This window comes from Heliangelus exortis, chromosome 4, assembly GCF_036169615.1.
Source record: "Heliangelus exortis chromosome 4, bHelExo1.hap1, whole genome shotgun sequence".
Lineage (NCBI taxonomy): Eukaryota > Metazoa > Chordata > Aves > Apodiformes > Trochilidae > Heliangelus > Heliangelus exortis.
The window spans coordinates 29,756,540-29,771,111 of NC_092425.1; the positions used below are offsets into that span (position 1 = coordinate 29,756,540).

The window sequence follows — 14,572 nt, forward strand, 5'->3', positions numbered from 1 at the left end:
TACAGTCAAATAAAACTTCCAGTTTGAGTAAGGAAAAAGGTTAGCAGCACTTGTCTTCATCACAGAGTAGCAAAGCAAAATGGAAAAAGGTACAAAAAAAAAAAAAAAAAAAAAAAGGCAAGCCAAGAAGTACAGTAGCAATATAAACCATATTAAGTGTTTATTTCTTTACTTCTCCACTACAGGATCTTCAAGCATAAAGGACAAGAACACAATCCCACTGTAGCTCTTTTCCATTTTAAATAAACCAAGACCAGCCTGTCAGCCCTTGGCAGCATCTGAACATGCTACTCCAGTAGTATTTTAATAGAGACTAAATCAGAAATAATTTACAGCTAGAAAATTTAAACACTCTCCATAGGATACTGATGGCCTAAAACCGTGGTGAATTGGGGTTTGCAAAAGCAACCAAGCACCCAGTAGAAGTTTCATGCCTCTTTATCACATAGAACTGAACTCTTCTGCATTCTCATTTATCTTCTCGCCTTTCTTCTTCCTTCTCCTGTTACATCTTTACCTCTTTGAAGGCTGTAGTTTATATTCCTTTAACCCTTTCAGATAATCTAGCCCTGCAACTTTATAATTTCTGGTTTTCAGCTTAATTTGCCAGTGAAATAACCAACTGATGCAACATCCTCATCCAACAGACTCCTGCTCTTCACATTGCCAAAGGTGCCTGAGTGAATATTCATAGCAACACAGACAGCAAATGCAAATACCACAACCTGCACTTATTCTCAAACCAGTTTCCTCACCCAGGCAGGAGTCTGGACTGCTGCAACACTTCTCTCACCTCACAAGCAAGATAATCATGGTCAGGTACACCAACTGTGAAAAGGGAGATGAACTCAAATTAACCATTGCTTTCTTGTAAGAGTGGGGTCTTTTTTGATTCCTCAGAAAAGAAGCCTCACTTCTCCTTATAGAAAACTGCAGCTATGTATGGCTGTAGCCCACTGTTGTAGAATAAAGCCCAACTGGCTGGCACTGGGGTTGAACTCAAAGTCAGCTACTGCATGTGCCATCACAGCAAAGGAGCTCAGCCTAGCCCCCAAGGACAGAGGTAACAGAGTCAGGTTATTAACAACATCAGCTTATGACTTTGCTCACTAGTTGCTAAACAAATTATTACACTGATGAAAATTCCAAGCTATCAAGTGCTAGATACAACTTATTTTCAGTTCAGCAGTGGCAATTACTGTGGTGTAATCACAGCCACACAGTAACGTATTTTAATATTAAAGGGACAGGACTCCTGCCAAAACACAGGGGTAGTAAGCTTTCTGTACTGTGTAACACTTGCATTGACAATGTGGCAGTCAACAGAGCATATGGGTAATTTTTTCCTACAGACTTGGTGTTTTCTATGCCAGATCTAAAGCAGAATAGCTCAAATGACTTAAAGACAGGGCTTGGCTTTTTTTTTCTTTTCTTTTTATTTTGATACACAGCCTAATCTTCCCTTTCCTCTGGAAAAAGCAAATGAGAAGCCACAGTACCTCACTGCATTCTTCACTATTCTAAACACACAAAAAAACATGACATCCAACTAGAACATTTAACATTAAGAACATTAAGATGTTGGTCTTGGAGATTTAAACTTAAACAAGTGACGTTTTCCAACACATTAGTAATATTTCAAATCCAGAAAAAAATAACAATTTGATTTCAAGAACATCAACAAAACCATAGCTGTATCAATACAGAAAACAATTTAATTAGTTTCAAAATAAATATTTGACATACAAAGCACATACAGTGAAAAAGGGTCACAGTAAATTACAAATGGAGATACTTGCTCATTTGCTGGGAAAAGCCCTTGATATTTCCAATTTCATACCATCAAATTTATCATTCTTGCTGATTTAAGCACAGTACTAAACAAATATGGATCCCAGTGCTTTCTTTCACAGGTACTGCCATGGATAATTTACTGCAGTGATCCAATTTAAAAATCAGTAGGGACCAGTAAATCGCTGCATAAAAGAAAGAGCGAATGAGATGCTTTTTCCTCAGTGTCAGCAGCCTACGATTATTATGTTTATTAGATTTTCTTGAAAGGGCTTCACATTTTCTCAAATATGCAGGAGAACTATATTTCCCCTCTGAGCCCTTACATTAGCATTTTGTGCCTCAGTCCTTGAATACAAGTAAAAGATGAATTTTTCAATTCATTTTAGAAGTTTGTACCATCTGGATGGCACAAAACTAAGCAATGATGTTCCCTTACCTGCACAGTATCTGCTACTGTCACAGAGCCAGCTTCTGCAGAAAAGTTAATAAGCAATGCTGATATTTAATGAAAAAGATATTTTCAAATCCACATTTAAGATTAGATTCTATTACATTATCCACACTGCTAATGCATCTTTGAAATAAAGGGTTGCTTAAGGTTCTATCCTTAAGAGGCAATTTAAAACAGCAAGGCTTGACTCTTCCTGTGATTTTATGAAAACGACAGCACAATAAAAGTTACGGTACAAAGATACACTAACCAATTTCAGTATACATAGTTTAACCACAAATATTTGTACTGCAGCAATTAAAAATTGTTGACAGTTACAACAGATTAGCCTATTTACTAACATCTATTATGGAACTGCTTGCGATTTTACACTGCTGTGTTTTTTTCCTCACCAGAAATATGAGGAAAGTAGAGAGCATACCTAGCTCTTGCATAGGGGAATCAATCTTTGATACCACTTTAAAAGAACATACTGTCCTACCTCAATGTTCTTTGCTACCCGTAATTTGAGCACCCTAAGTTACAGTACTTCTTAAAACTGTTTAAGCAGCAGTTAGCATCATTTTGAAAACAAGACTAAAAAGTCCTATGTGGTGTAAAACAAATCACAGTTACCCCTGGACACTCATCCAACTATTTTTTCTACTTCCTGTTCTGCCAGAGCTCTTGTCTCGAGCAAGCTGTCTTTCCATGCCTCTGGTCATGTCTATAAAACAGAGAGTAACTGCAATTTCTTAATTAACATGAGATCTGCACAGCAAATTTTTCAATAGAGGTGCCTAGTGATAAAAAGGTCCAACACAGACTGCACAAAATAACCACCTACATTATTTGTTTGGACAGTACTATCAAATAGATAGTAAGCAGCTCAAAAACATTTGGAACAAATGGTGGCTGTTGTTTATAACATATTGAAAAAAATCCATAAAACGTGGAACTTAAAGATATTGCTCTCTTTGAACATCCAACAAAGGATGCAAAACAAAACTGAAAGCACAAAAATTACAATAAAAGTATAAAATCAAGTAAAATACAATAAAGGAAAGGAAGAATGCATTAGTGAATTGTTTTGTCAGAAATCTCTGACAAACTGGCATTAGCTGCTCCAACAGACTCAGCGTAGCATCACTTCTACAGCAAGCTTGTGCACAGCAAAGGGTAGATCTGCTCAGCAAGGTGCAGAATTTATGCAACAGTACTTTAACTTATGAAAGGCAAGACAATATAAACTATGACCAGCACAATTTATCACACTAGAAACAACTGCCACATCAGGTAGGTAACTTTTCAGTAGGACAGAAACTCCTCTGCTTCACATTTGGGGTTGGACAGCTTTTTATGGGCAGCTGCAAATTTCTACTACCAGATTTCTGTTACAGTCTTTGCATCAAAGCAAGCTGGCAGCACAGCAGCATTCACTGGAAAATTCTCAAGCTATCGGGACACAACCAGGATTTTGGTTTTAATTTAATCATTATTATAGAAACAGTCACAAACTGATAAGGAAGCAAGCACAAGGTCAGATTTTTTTTGCCAGCCTTGAGGAAATTCACTCACGCAGCCTCAAGGCTACGTAAAAATCAAAGTTGATGCAGAGTGCTGGTCAGTTGCCTAATTTATTTTGCTTAGAAGTTATTCTCACCCTACTGCTCCATATTTTCTTGGCACATCAGAGAAGTAAGGTTTACCAGGCCACAAGTAAATTCCAGATTTCATTTGTCAAGTAACTCCTTGCAAAGCCAAGGATACACTACTAGCCAAATTAAATCCCATTTATGAAAGACCTTCCTCCTCTTGATCCATTTTTAAGACCTACTAGGAAAACATAACAAGAAATTCTGTATCCACATATAAGCTCTATTTCAGGGCACTGTCTGCTCACCCTCTACTTACTGAAATCTCATTTACTCCTTTTTAATCTTCCTTACCCATACGTAGAATTGGATCTCAAGACTCAGCATTCTTCAGTTACTGTTGCAGTACATCAGATCCAGTTTACTCTTCTCTAATTTACACACACAATTAAAGGAACAGTAGACTGCACTGCTAAGCGCAGACTTAGACCACAAGTCTGCTCGCAACTAACATGTTATTTTGCTTACGCTAATTAAAGAAGTATTTATTTGCCCTCTACTCCCTGTATGGGGGACCAAAATACATGACAACGTTAATTTTAAAATCACAATAGTGCAAAAAGCTGAAGAGAGTCCAATGTCACCACTCCAAAAATACGTGGCGTAACATCAAAGAGGGTCTAGAGCAGTGCTGAAGAACTGAAATGGCAAAAAGCAGGTCTAAATTTCTGCTAAGATACCATTGTTGCAGTGCTTATTCTTTAGTTAATTTTGAAGGAAAGGCTCATAAATTTTTGCATTTTATAAGGCAGAAATTCCCTATGAAATCATTAGAAACGGACAAGACACTACATCCCAGTTCAGAAGCGGCATTGGGAATGTAAGAACACGCACACGTACGCACGGGTCTGCATTCTGCACAACTTCAAGGCTCAAACATCAGTATGTTCTGTTAGAAGAAATAAGCTTGAAGAGCCTAGCAAATTACATTTAACACTCCTTTTATTGCAGTAGAAATTTTAGTTTTTATAAAACCCTCAAATTACAGGATATACATATAGTGAATCTCATTGCAAGTCTTTAGCAGCTGTAGAGCATTACTGCATGCAGTTGCTTCTGCAGTGTGCAAGTGTTCTATAAATAGCTAATCATGTTCAGAGAGCAAGACAAGTAGTCAAAGAATATCATATTCATTACCAAATGGTTCATCAGTACCAAGAGGTTGAGCAAAAAATGAAACAAGTGTATAAATACATGGCTCTGATCTAGCAAACTAACACAACTGGAAAGTCTGAATGATACCCACATCACAAACAAGACAACTCAATAGTTACAGAAAAACACTTTGTTTCAAGACTGTTTTTGAAAGTGTTTCACATTAAGATTTCTCTGACCAAAGAATAATTAGTGGCAAAGAAGTTTACAGAAGGCCAATGAAACCCATTTGATTTTATGCAATTAGAGTATTAACATTAACTACAGAAGATCAGGACTTGAATTCATGGAAAGAAGTTGGGTTTGACAGATAATATTTTTTCACTAACTATCCTTCAGCTGCTACTGTAATGCATTATCAGCATTCAATTTAACATTCATTTCTGCAGTCATGACACTGGCTTCAGATTAGTCATCACTTGGATTTTTGTCAAAAAATCCTACACCCATTTGTTCCAGAAGCTGCCTAAACAGGTGCAATTATTTACGCAAATTTCCCATCACCATGAGAGTCTCAAACTGGAAGAACAATTTATATAGAGCTAGCTACAGATTAATTTTCTAGAAAGCTGACATGTCTGAATTACTCCAGTCTCACATTTGTGTAGACATAAGAACAAATCTGCAATGATTTTGCAAAAGGTACCTTGTTTACATTGATTAGTTCACTTAAGAGATGGTTAAAAGTTTAAGCATTGCATCATTGTCTGAAAAGCCTACACGTCAGCAAGTTGGCATCTTGTAATGAAAAAATAATTGCACATAGTTTTCCATGGTCAGAGGCTTGAGATTTCTTCCAACGACCTAAAATAAGGACTATGTCACAAATTAAAAAGTTGGAAGAGTTCTTTTTAAGTAATATTGAGTAAAAAAAAGAATCCCTCAGAAAAGGTGTTAAGTAAACCTGATACATTTTAATATCTTCAGGTAAATTCACGGTGGGCCATATTTTCACAACAAATATAGTAATTTAGACAACATGGTTCTAAAGATACATTTAGTAAACAGAAGAATACTGTCCAAAGTGTACTGCATAGGTATGTGTACCAACTTCTATCCACTAGAGACACCCCCCTACAGTAGCTATGGTTCAGCTCCCATAAACCTACTGAGGACAGATTTTTAAATCAACCTCAAACAATCCTTGATTCCTAAAAACAAACTAACAAAAATTTCTATGACTGGTCATGTTTTGGATAGGATGCAGCTACTTTTTTTTCACCAATTAGCAATACAGAGTGGTAAATTTAAGTTTCCATTACTTGCTTTTCATAAGCTAAATTTTGTATTTTCTCCAAGAAAAGCATACACACATTTTATATCGACTGGAGTGAGATCAGGGTAAAACCAGAACTTAATCATCAGCAGAACTGCCAGCTGCTATAATGTTCACAAAACAAGTGCCTGAAAGATGGCTATGCAACAGTTGGTGCCAATCTGCTTATAAAGGAAATGCTGCTGAGGCATAGTCTTCTTACAAAAACAGGGCATGATGGCTTCATTATTAAGTGTTCAACAACAATCCTCAGTTCGGTGAACAGAGTCCTGAAAAATTAGATTTAAAGAGAATATTAAAATAGTACATTTATCAGAACTAGTATCTAAATCTATCCTTTTCATTCACTTCTTTTCTCAACACATCCCCCTCTAGTTAGCAAGTTCTTTCAACTCAGTGTTCCAGTATCCTGCAAGAGCTTAAGAATTCTTGTTCTTTCTTTAAACATTAGACTGGTATTTAACTTTAATTCAGTCACTTCCAGCTATGGACAGATAAATAGGAGAAAAATTCCACTTTCAAGCAAAAAAGCCACCAAAAAACCCAACCAAACAAACAAGAAAAAAAACCCACTCTTATCAGAAGTAGTGTAAGGAGTTGGGAGGTAATTGTGTATTAGTGCTGCTTCTTGCCAGAATACAAGAACTCTGCACTCTAGAAGCAACTATTACAAAGACAGACGTGACAAATAAAAACCTCAACAGTCCCCCCTAAAACTATATAAAAGAAAAAAAAAAATTGGTAAAACAAGTTCTCTTGAAAGTTGGGGTTTTTTATTGCACAGCTCTACGTTTTTTTGGTATCTAAAAATAACTTAAGGGTCTTGACAGACCTTTGGGTTAAAAAAACAAAATTACAGAAATACATTTACTAAAATGGAACAATTGATTTCTTACAAAATAGTAGAGAACAGGAAGTAATTAAGTTTTATTCTCAGACTTGTGTCTGCATACCACAACAGCCAGAGCCACTTGCTTAGCATTTTAGGAAGCAGTTTTCTAATCAGGTAGTGATCAGACTGGAAAGTGTGTTCAAAAATTTTTCACTACATAATACTTGTCATAAGAAAAGTTTTGAGAAAGCATTTACCCAAGCACATCCTCATAGAAATACATTTCAAACAGATTTCAGACACAGAAATATGATTTCAAAGTTTAAAGCAATTAAAGATGATCAAGCCAATATTCAACAAAACCAATAAAGTTCTATTTCAATAATAGTTAACATGATTTATGAATTTAACTAAAGGAGGTCATGAATATGTTTAAGATCATCCAAAGATTTTTTTTTTTGTTCCCAGTTAACATTAAATAAGTTTGTAAGTGCCTGTTGATGTACAAAATTAGCCTCAGATAGCCCTGGAGCCTAAAAATAAGGACATTTTCTTGGTAAACGGTTGCAGAACCGTTAGGAGACTTTCTTCTCCCAAAGCATAATTCTAATTATGCATAATCTGAAGGTTCCTTTTCAAGGATGGTGGCACATTTCAGAAAAGTTCAGTGTAGCCTCAAACTAGCTGTTTTGGGGCTTATTTTTAGCATCCAAGTATATTTGACATTCTATAATTACCATTTGCATATTTCATGTTAGGGGTTAATGAATCCATTTCAGAATGAAGCATTTCTGAGTGCCTTAAACACTACACATTTCTATGTTATCCTCCAGCATCGATTGAGCACTTACCGACAGTACGGATTTCGTCGCGAGGAGTAGCGCAGTGTCAGAAATCTGTAGTAAATGAATGGCTGGAGCAGGCTCCCTTGCCCACTGAAAGAGAACGGAGAAGCAGATCTTAACACTGACCGAAAAAAACCTGTTGTTTAGGACTTTTCTTAATAAAAGCAAGCCAAGCTACATAGGCTTAAAAAAAGATCAATCTGGGTCACATTAGTTCAGGTAACCTAGATTTGACAATAAAAAGTACATAACCATAAGCTTACAAAATCAGAAACTTACATTATAGAATAAAGCTGCTCAATGAAACAGTTAAAGAAGTGCTGCTCTGGTATTTATTTTGTATTTATGAAATTTTTTTTATATGCCTCACTTCTGGTGACAGGCAGAGAATCGCAGAAGTGATGGTGAACACCTCTTCAGTATGAAGAAAAAGCTTGCTGGTCAAGCACAGACGTTGGCCAACAAATGGTTCAGTTACAGCAAGCTTTTTCAGCCCTCATCACAGCACTTCGAGTCCTCGACCATACTCCTGTCTTTTGCAAAAATTCTCAGAACTCACTGGAGACTATCATACATGTATTAAGACATTAATACCAAGATGATATCCAGCTGTTTCAGTTACAGTGAAATTAGGTTTTGATACTTTACAAAGTTGATGTTTCACATGAGGGTGCTGTAAACCTGTGGAAGAGTAGCATACAAACCATTATAGCAAAGCACAGAAATAACGAGTTTAATTTTAATGACTGAGGCTTCTTTATATAAAAAAAATTTAAAAGAGCTTGAAGATCAACATGACAGTTCCAGTAAGCAGAGCTCCTTCAGGTATGGGCAGTAACTTTACCCAGAAGAAAAAAACAAAGTGAAAAGTGTGCTACAGGAGGAGGAAAAGAGATCTTTTACCAGTGCTGTATTTACAAACAATTTAATATGTTGAAAGAAACAAATTCTCACAATAGCTGCATTTAACCATACTATTTTAAAATTTGGTATAGCATATTTTAAATGGTTCAGTAACTTGTACATGATTTGTCAAGTTGTAACACTTCACATACCAAATTCTCTATGGAGAGGGAGGAGAGAGAGAAAAGTTCTCCTAAAGAGAAGTTTAAAATCATTTGAGTGTTTTAAATACTGGATACAGAGTCTATTGGTTGGCAAGTGGCCTTAAATGAAACTGAATCCTTCAGGCCTAAAGCACTGAAGTGTTCAGCTGACAAATCAAAAGATACAGACAAATTATGCATTCTATCAACTTCCAAGAAGCTAAAGCCTCCCTTCTGCTGCCTGTGACACCCACTCAGGACAAATGCTCTCACTGTGCTATGACGTGTACAGAACAAAGGGTGTTATTTCCCCCTCCAAATATTAAAAGGCAATGACCCAAATTTCAGTGACTGCCAGGTAGGTTATTATGCCTGGAAGACTTCAGTAGGATTCCAACATGCATATGCTCAAGACACAAAATTAATTCAACAGGCTGCACAAAGCAGACAAACCCAAATGAATTTGGGTTTGATCAGTGACAAGGGTCACTGATCAGAAGTAACACAGGAGAACATATCCCACTCCTGCTTCCACGTTTCTAGCACAATGAAATATCACGCCACCTAAATTCCTTCAACCTAATAGTCAAAAATAAGAGTTCAGATTCAGTGAAGCTGAAGATCTTAATATTCTATTACACTGACCCAAATTAAACTTAATGAACAACATAGGAGAACGCAAGTTACAGACCTGAAAAACTTTGATTTGACCCAACGTCACCCATGCTGTGAAAGGGAAGGGGGTTTTGGTACATTGTATCAGTCATTTAGCTGCAAGTTCAAACCTTAGTCAGCCAGAACCACACAAACTGATCTCCATTACAGAAAGTAATCTTGTGTAGAAAGTTTCTAATTCTGAAAATATTTATTGTGATTCTTACCTGAAAAGCATAAAAACTGTAGCTGGCATCAGGAAAATTTCATTGCAAGCAATGAATTTTAGAATATTCTGTTGATTAGCATTCAGTTTCTCTAAAAGATTTCTCAGAAAAGGCAGGCTATTTGAACTTCGTGCCTTTAAAGAAGAAGAAAAAAAGATTGCCAGAAAAGTTACATTTATCTTCTTTAGCACAAAGAAATAAATTATGATTGTTACTATTTTGATAACTCATTTCAGTACTTTAAGACTAGACCATTTAAAGATACTATTTAAAGGTACTGAGATTCGTATCCCAAGTAAAAAGTAGAAGCTGGGAACTCCATAAAATTAAAAACATGAGATGCTGTAATTCCCTCATCCACCCATCTTAAGTTCAAGTGCACAGAGATGGCCACCAATCTGATTCTGTCCACCAGGAAGAAGTACCTATGGCAGCAAGACAGCCAAGTCAGGAACACCAAAGGCTGGAGTTACATGAAGTTGCACAAGAAAGTTCATTGACCAGCAGGTCCAACTGCCAAGTATTTTGCCTCCTAGCCTCAACCTGCAGTTTGTTATTTTACTACTGGAATCAAATATTCTATTTCAGAGGCTAGGGTTTGGCTTGCAAAGACATGTCTGAAGTTTCAACTTAACTATTAAACAGCATTTGCTTCCTTCAACAAACAGTACTTGAAGGAAAATAATGTATCAATTCCAACATATCACTGAGTCATAGAAGGAAAAAACCCTTTTTATTGTCTGTACAAGATTCTTTACTACAGATTCACTCTTAACACCTCTAGTGTAGCTATAGGAAACCATAACTGCAGCTGGTTTAAAACCCCAAGAATACCAACAGCATTCATTGTATCATACTTACATCAAGAACTTTCTTTGTATATGTGGCAGCATGAAGCAAAGAGAACAGCAGAACTGGAAAAATACTCACTGAAGCAAGTGATAAGGAAAATTACAGGCTGCAGAAGTACTTTGTTTCACCATTATATTATGCTAAGATACAAGTCATGTCCTGATGGCAAGAGGTTGGCTGGAATGACTGATACTGAATCAAGACATATACATATGTCTGAACAACTGTATTTACAGCTCTTCCCTTTGCTACTTACACCTTCTCTTAACTATGCATTTTTATTAACTTATGCTATGCTCCAAAATGTGTGTGTATGCAGTTATGCAAATGTACAACATACACCACTATGCACCAGTGCATTCCTCCTGAAATGCATTCCTTCTGCATGGGAGACACACAAGGTTACCTCTTGATATCTCTTATACTTGTAGTCAATTTTTTACTGAAAGATGCTACAAAACACATTTCTTCATAGAACATGCAGTTGCCAGCCATTCAAATTTTAGAGAGCAAGAATGCAGATATTCCTCTGACAGAGACATTTTGAGAAGGACATTAAGCATTACAAATGAAGTGGCCCAAAGAAAGGTCAGGTCTCACATGTCACCTTTGATAAGCCAGAGGAGTGAGTACTTTTTGCAGGTTTTATCTGTTAAATAACTTCTCTAAAAAAGCTACTACTGAGCAATTGTCTCTCCCCAGGATATATGTCCTACTTACAGTGATGAGTCAGATACAAACACTGTACTTGTAATAAATGAAACTTAACTTCTCAAATCAGTGGAGGCTGGTCAAAAAATCCACAGGAAAAGAAAACGTCAGCAGCAGTGCACTAGTTAGAGGTGACAGACCTGAATATGGATCAATCAACAAAAGCCTCTCCTATTTTACAAAGGGGATGTTCTGTGAGCAGCAAACAACTTCTAGCTGAAATTAGTTTTTCAAATCATGGTACAGATAATGAAAGGAATAAAGATATTTAAAAACATCACCAGGATGACACAAGTAAAGGATACTTGTAACAGGGTATGAATTTACAAAGATAAGAGAGTACAACAGGTAGTGGCAGCTGTCCTCCAGCAAAGCCTGGGCCAGAAATGCCCTGCTAAGCTGAAAGTGGGGTAGCCTTTGGTGTAGTCGGAGGGCGCTAGTAAGAGCATTTGCCAGCAAGGCACGCTGATAGAAGCTTGCTGCTTCATGCAACCTGCAAATTATCAGAGGAAATGTTACCATATGAACCAAGCCCCTGCTCACAAGTCTTCCACCCCTGAGAATTGCATCACAATTGCACAATACCCAAAGTATTCACATTACCATACCTAAGTACTACCATCAAAATACAGCTCAAAAAAATGGTAACACTGACTTACTGGAGTTGCCAAAACAACTCAATACACAATTCCACAACCACACATGAAAATATACATCCCACTACTTTACTGTTGTGACCCACATTTTCCAAACACATCTAGAAATTTTTTAAACCAACCTAAAAAGCTGTAAACTCTTCTGGCAAAAATGCATTTAAGTAAACTGAATACTAGTAATCTACCCCTACCCGAAAAACAACTCTATGAAAAGGAAGTTTGGTAACTTTATAAATTTTTAATGCTACCTTACAATATTACAGTACATACCCTAGAAGAGGCAGGACAAATAAAGCTGAGCAGTAAACTGTGAACAAGCGGGAAATCCACATTGCTGTATCCAACTTGTTAGCCATCAGAAATTGCTGTATAAGAAGAAAAAAAAACCCAGCCCCCACAAAAGGTGGTATCTTAATACTTGCACACAATGAACATTCTTCCCTTCTATAATAAATAAATTGCAAGTCTTTCCCTAGCCTTGAAAATAAGCAAATTATAGCTTGAAGTGAAAAGCACCTTATTGTTCTGTGTGATACTCGACTCATGTGATGCTACTAACCAGATCAAAAATAGCTACACTTCCTCAGAATCAAAAGGCTCCTTTGTACACTACACCCAAATATCGTGGCAAGATCTTCTGAGAAAACAGGTGGCTTTTTTTAATATATAAACCAACCTCACAAAACTGCCAACTTCAAAAATGTACCACATAAGGTCTTCAGACCTGACTGATTTTACATCTGTTGCTTGAAAATTCCTTTTAAAATACACTGAACACAGCTGGGGCACAATCTCCACACTTCCTATGGAGGGAAGAAAAAAGACAGGGTCAGGTACTACACCATAAGGAATGTGGCATCGTTTTGGCCCACGTATTAGCCTCCAAAATGAAGAAATCAACGTTCATTGATAAACCAGGATCTCTGCTGTTACTGAGACCTCCTTAGCCACAGCCCTCGTTGCTCCTGATAGAGTTCCCATACTAGAAAGGCTCTAATGAAACACACTGCTCTTACGGACATTAGTAGCCAAAGACTCAAAACATCAGCTTTCTTTTACCTGAAAGAACTGAAAAACTTCCAGGTTTTAATTGGGGTTTTTTTGCTGTTGTTGTTTGGGTTTTTTTTCCCGATACTGAACCAGCTTTTGCAGACGGTTTTTCCTGTATGTTCCTTGACCCTTGTTTGATAATGGCCCGCAATTAACTAACCTGCAAGTGCATTCGTATCATAACCTACTGACGATATAACCAGGGGCTCATGGTTACAATCGCACAGAATTCACTTCGATTGAGACATTTCCAAGGACGCCGGGCCGCCTTTTCTGTCAGAAAGCGAAAAAGCCGCTCCACGAGCCCGTGCCCAGTCGAGCCATCCGCCATGCTGCCCTTCCAGCAGGATCCCCCAGTCTGCACTGATGGAGAAGCACCGTGGCCGGGCCAGGACCCTCACCGCCACCCACACAAGAACCGGGCCGGCACCGCGGCCTGCTCTCCATCCCCGCTCCCCGACCGCAGGCTCCTTACCACGGCTCCGCCACCGGCCCCGCCTTGCATGGGCCCGTTCTGCGTGGAGTCCGCCATGGCCGCACCTGCGGAAAGAGAAGCGCCTCAGCTGGGGCTGGGGTGGCGGCCGCCTCCCGAGCTGCTGCCGCTGCTGCTGCCGCTGCTCCCGCCCCCGGCCCGTCCGCCACCGGCTGCAGCGCCACAGACCGCAACGCACCACGCACCACTCCGCGACCGACGGATACGGCCTAACGTCACTTCCAGGCAGCCGCGGGGCCTGCCGGGCAATGTAGGCCCTGCAACGTCACGCTTATGACCGCGGGTGGTGACGTCAGAGGGCCTTGTGGGGAGACCCAGCGAGGCCGCCTCGGCACCCGCTCCCGCAGCCCCGCGGGAGGAGGTCAGGGGTCGGGGATCGAGGTCGAGGTCGGCTTGGCTTGCCTTGGCCTCTGTTGCGGTGCCCTGTCGGCCCCGGGGTCTGAGTGCTGCTGCTCAGGTCACTCTGCAGGGCCTGTGTCACAGAATCATGGAATGATTTGGGTTGGAAGAGACCTTAAAGATCATCCAGTTCCACTCCCCCGGCATGGGCAGGGACACCTCCCACCAGACCAGGTTGCTCCAGACCCTATCCACCCTGGCCTTGAATGCTTCCAGGGAGAGGGCAGCCACAACTTCCCTGGGCAACCTGTGCCAGTGTCTCACCAGCCTCCATCACCAGCCTCAAATTAAAGAATTTCTTCCTGATGTCTAACCTAAATCTCCCCTCTTCAAGTCTGAAACGATTTCTCCTTGTCCTCTCACTACACACCCATGTAAAAAGCCCTACCCCAGATTTCTTGTATCCCCCCTTCTGTATCCCAACCTACTGGAAGGCTGCTGTAAGGTCACCTCAGCCTCCTCATCTCCAAGCTGAGCAACCCCAACATCCTCAGCCT

The 14,572-nt window shown here is 39.0% G+C and overlaps 1 protein-coding gene across 1 annotated transcript; it reads right to left on the bottom strand.

The window, feature by feature from the left end:
- Window positions 1–1,693: 1,693 nt before the first annotated feature.
- On the bottom strand, window positions 1,694–13,898 carry TMEM33 (transmembrane protein 33). Its single transcript, XM_071743655.1, has 7 exons — window positions 13,659–13,898; window positions 12,404–12,498; window positions 11,783–11,970; window positions 10,776–10,843; window positions 9,915–10,048; window positions 7,994–8,077; window positions 1,694–6,579 (listed from the first exon to the last, which is right to left on the bottom strand). Exons 1-7 carry the CDS (start codon window positions 13,713–13,715, stop codon window positions 6,450–6,452), a joined length of 756 nt encoding a protein of 251 aa, XP_071599756.1. The 5' UTR covers window positions 13,716–13,898; the 3' UTR covers window positions 1,694–6,449.
- Window positions 13,899–14,572: the final 674 nt, after the last annotated feature.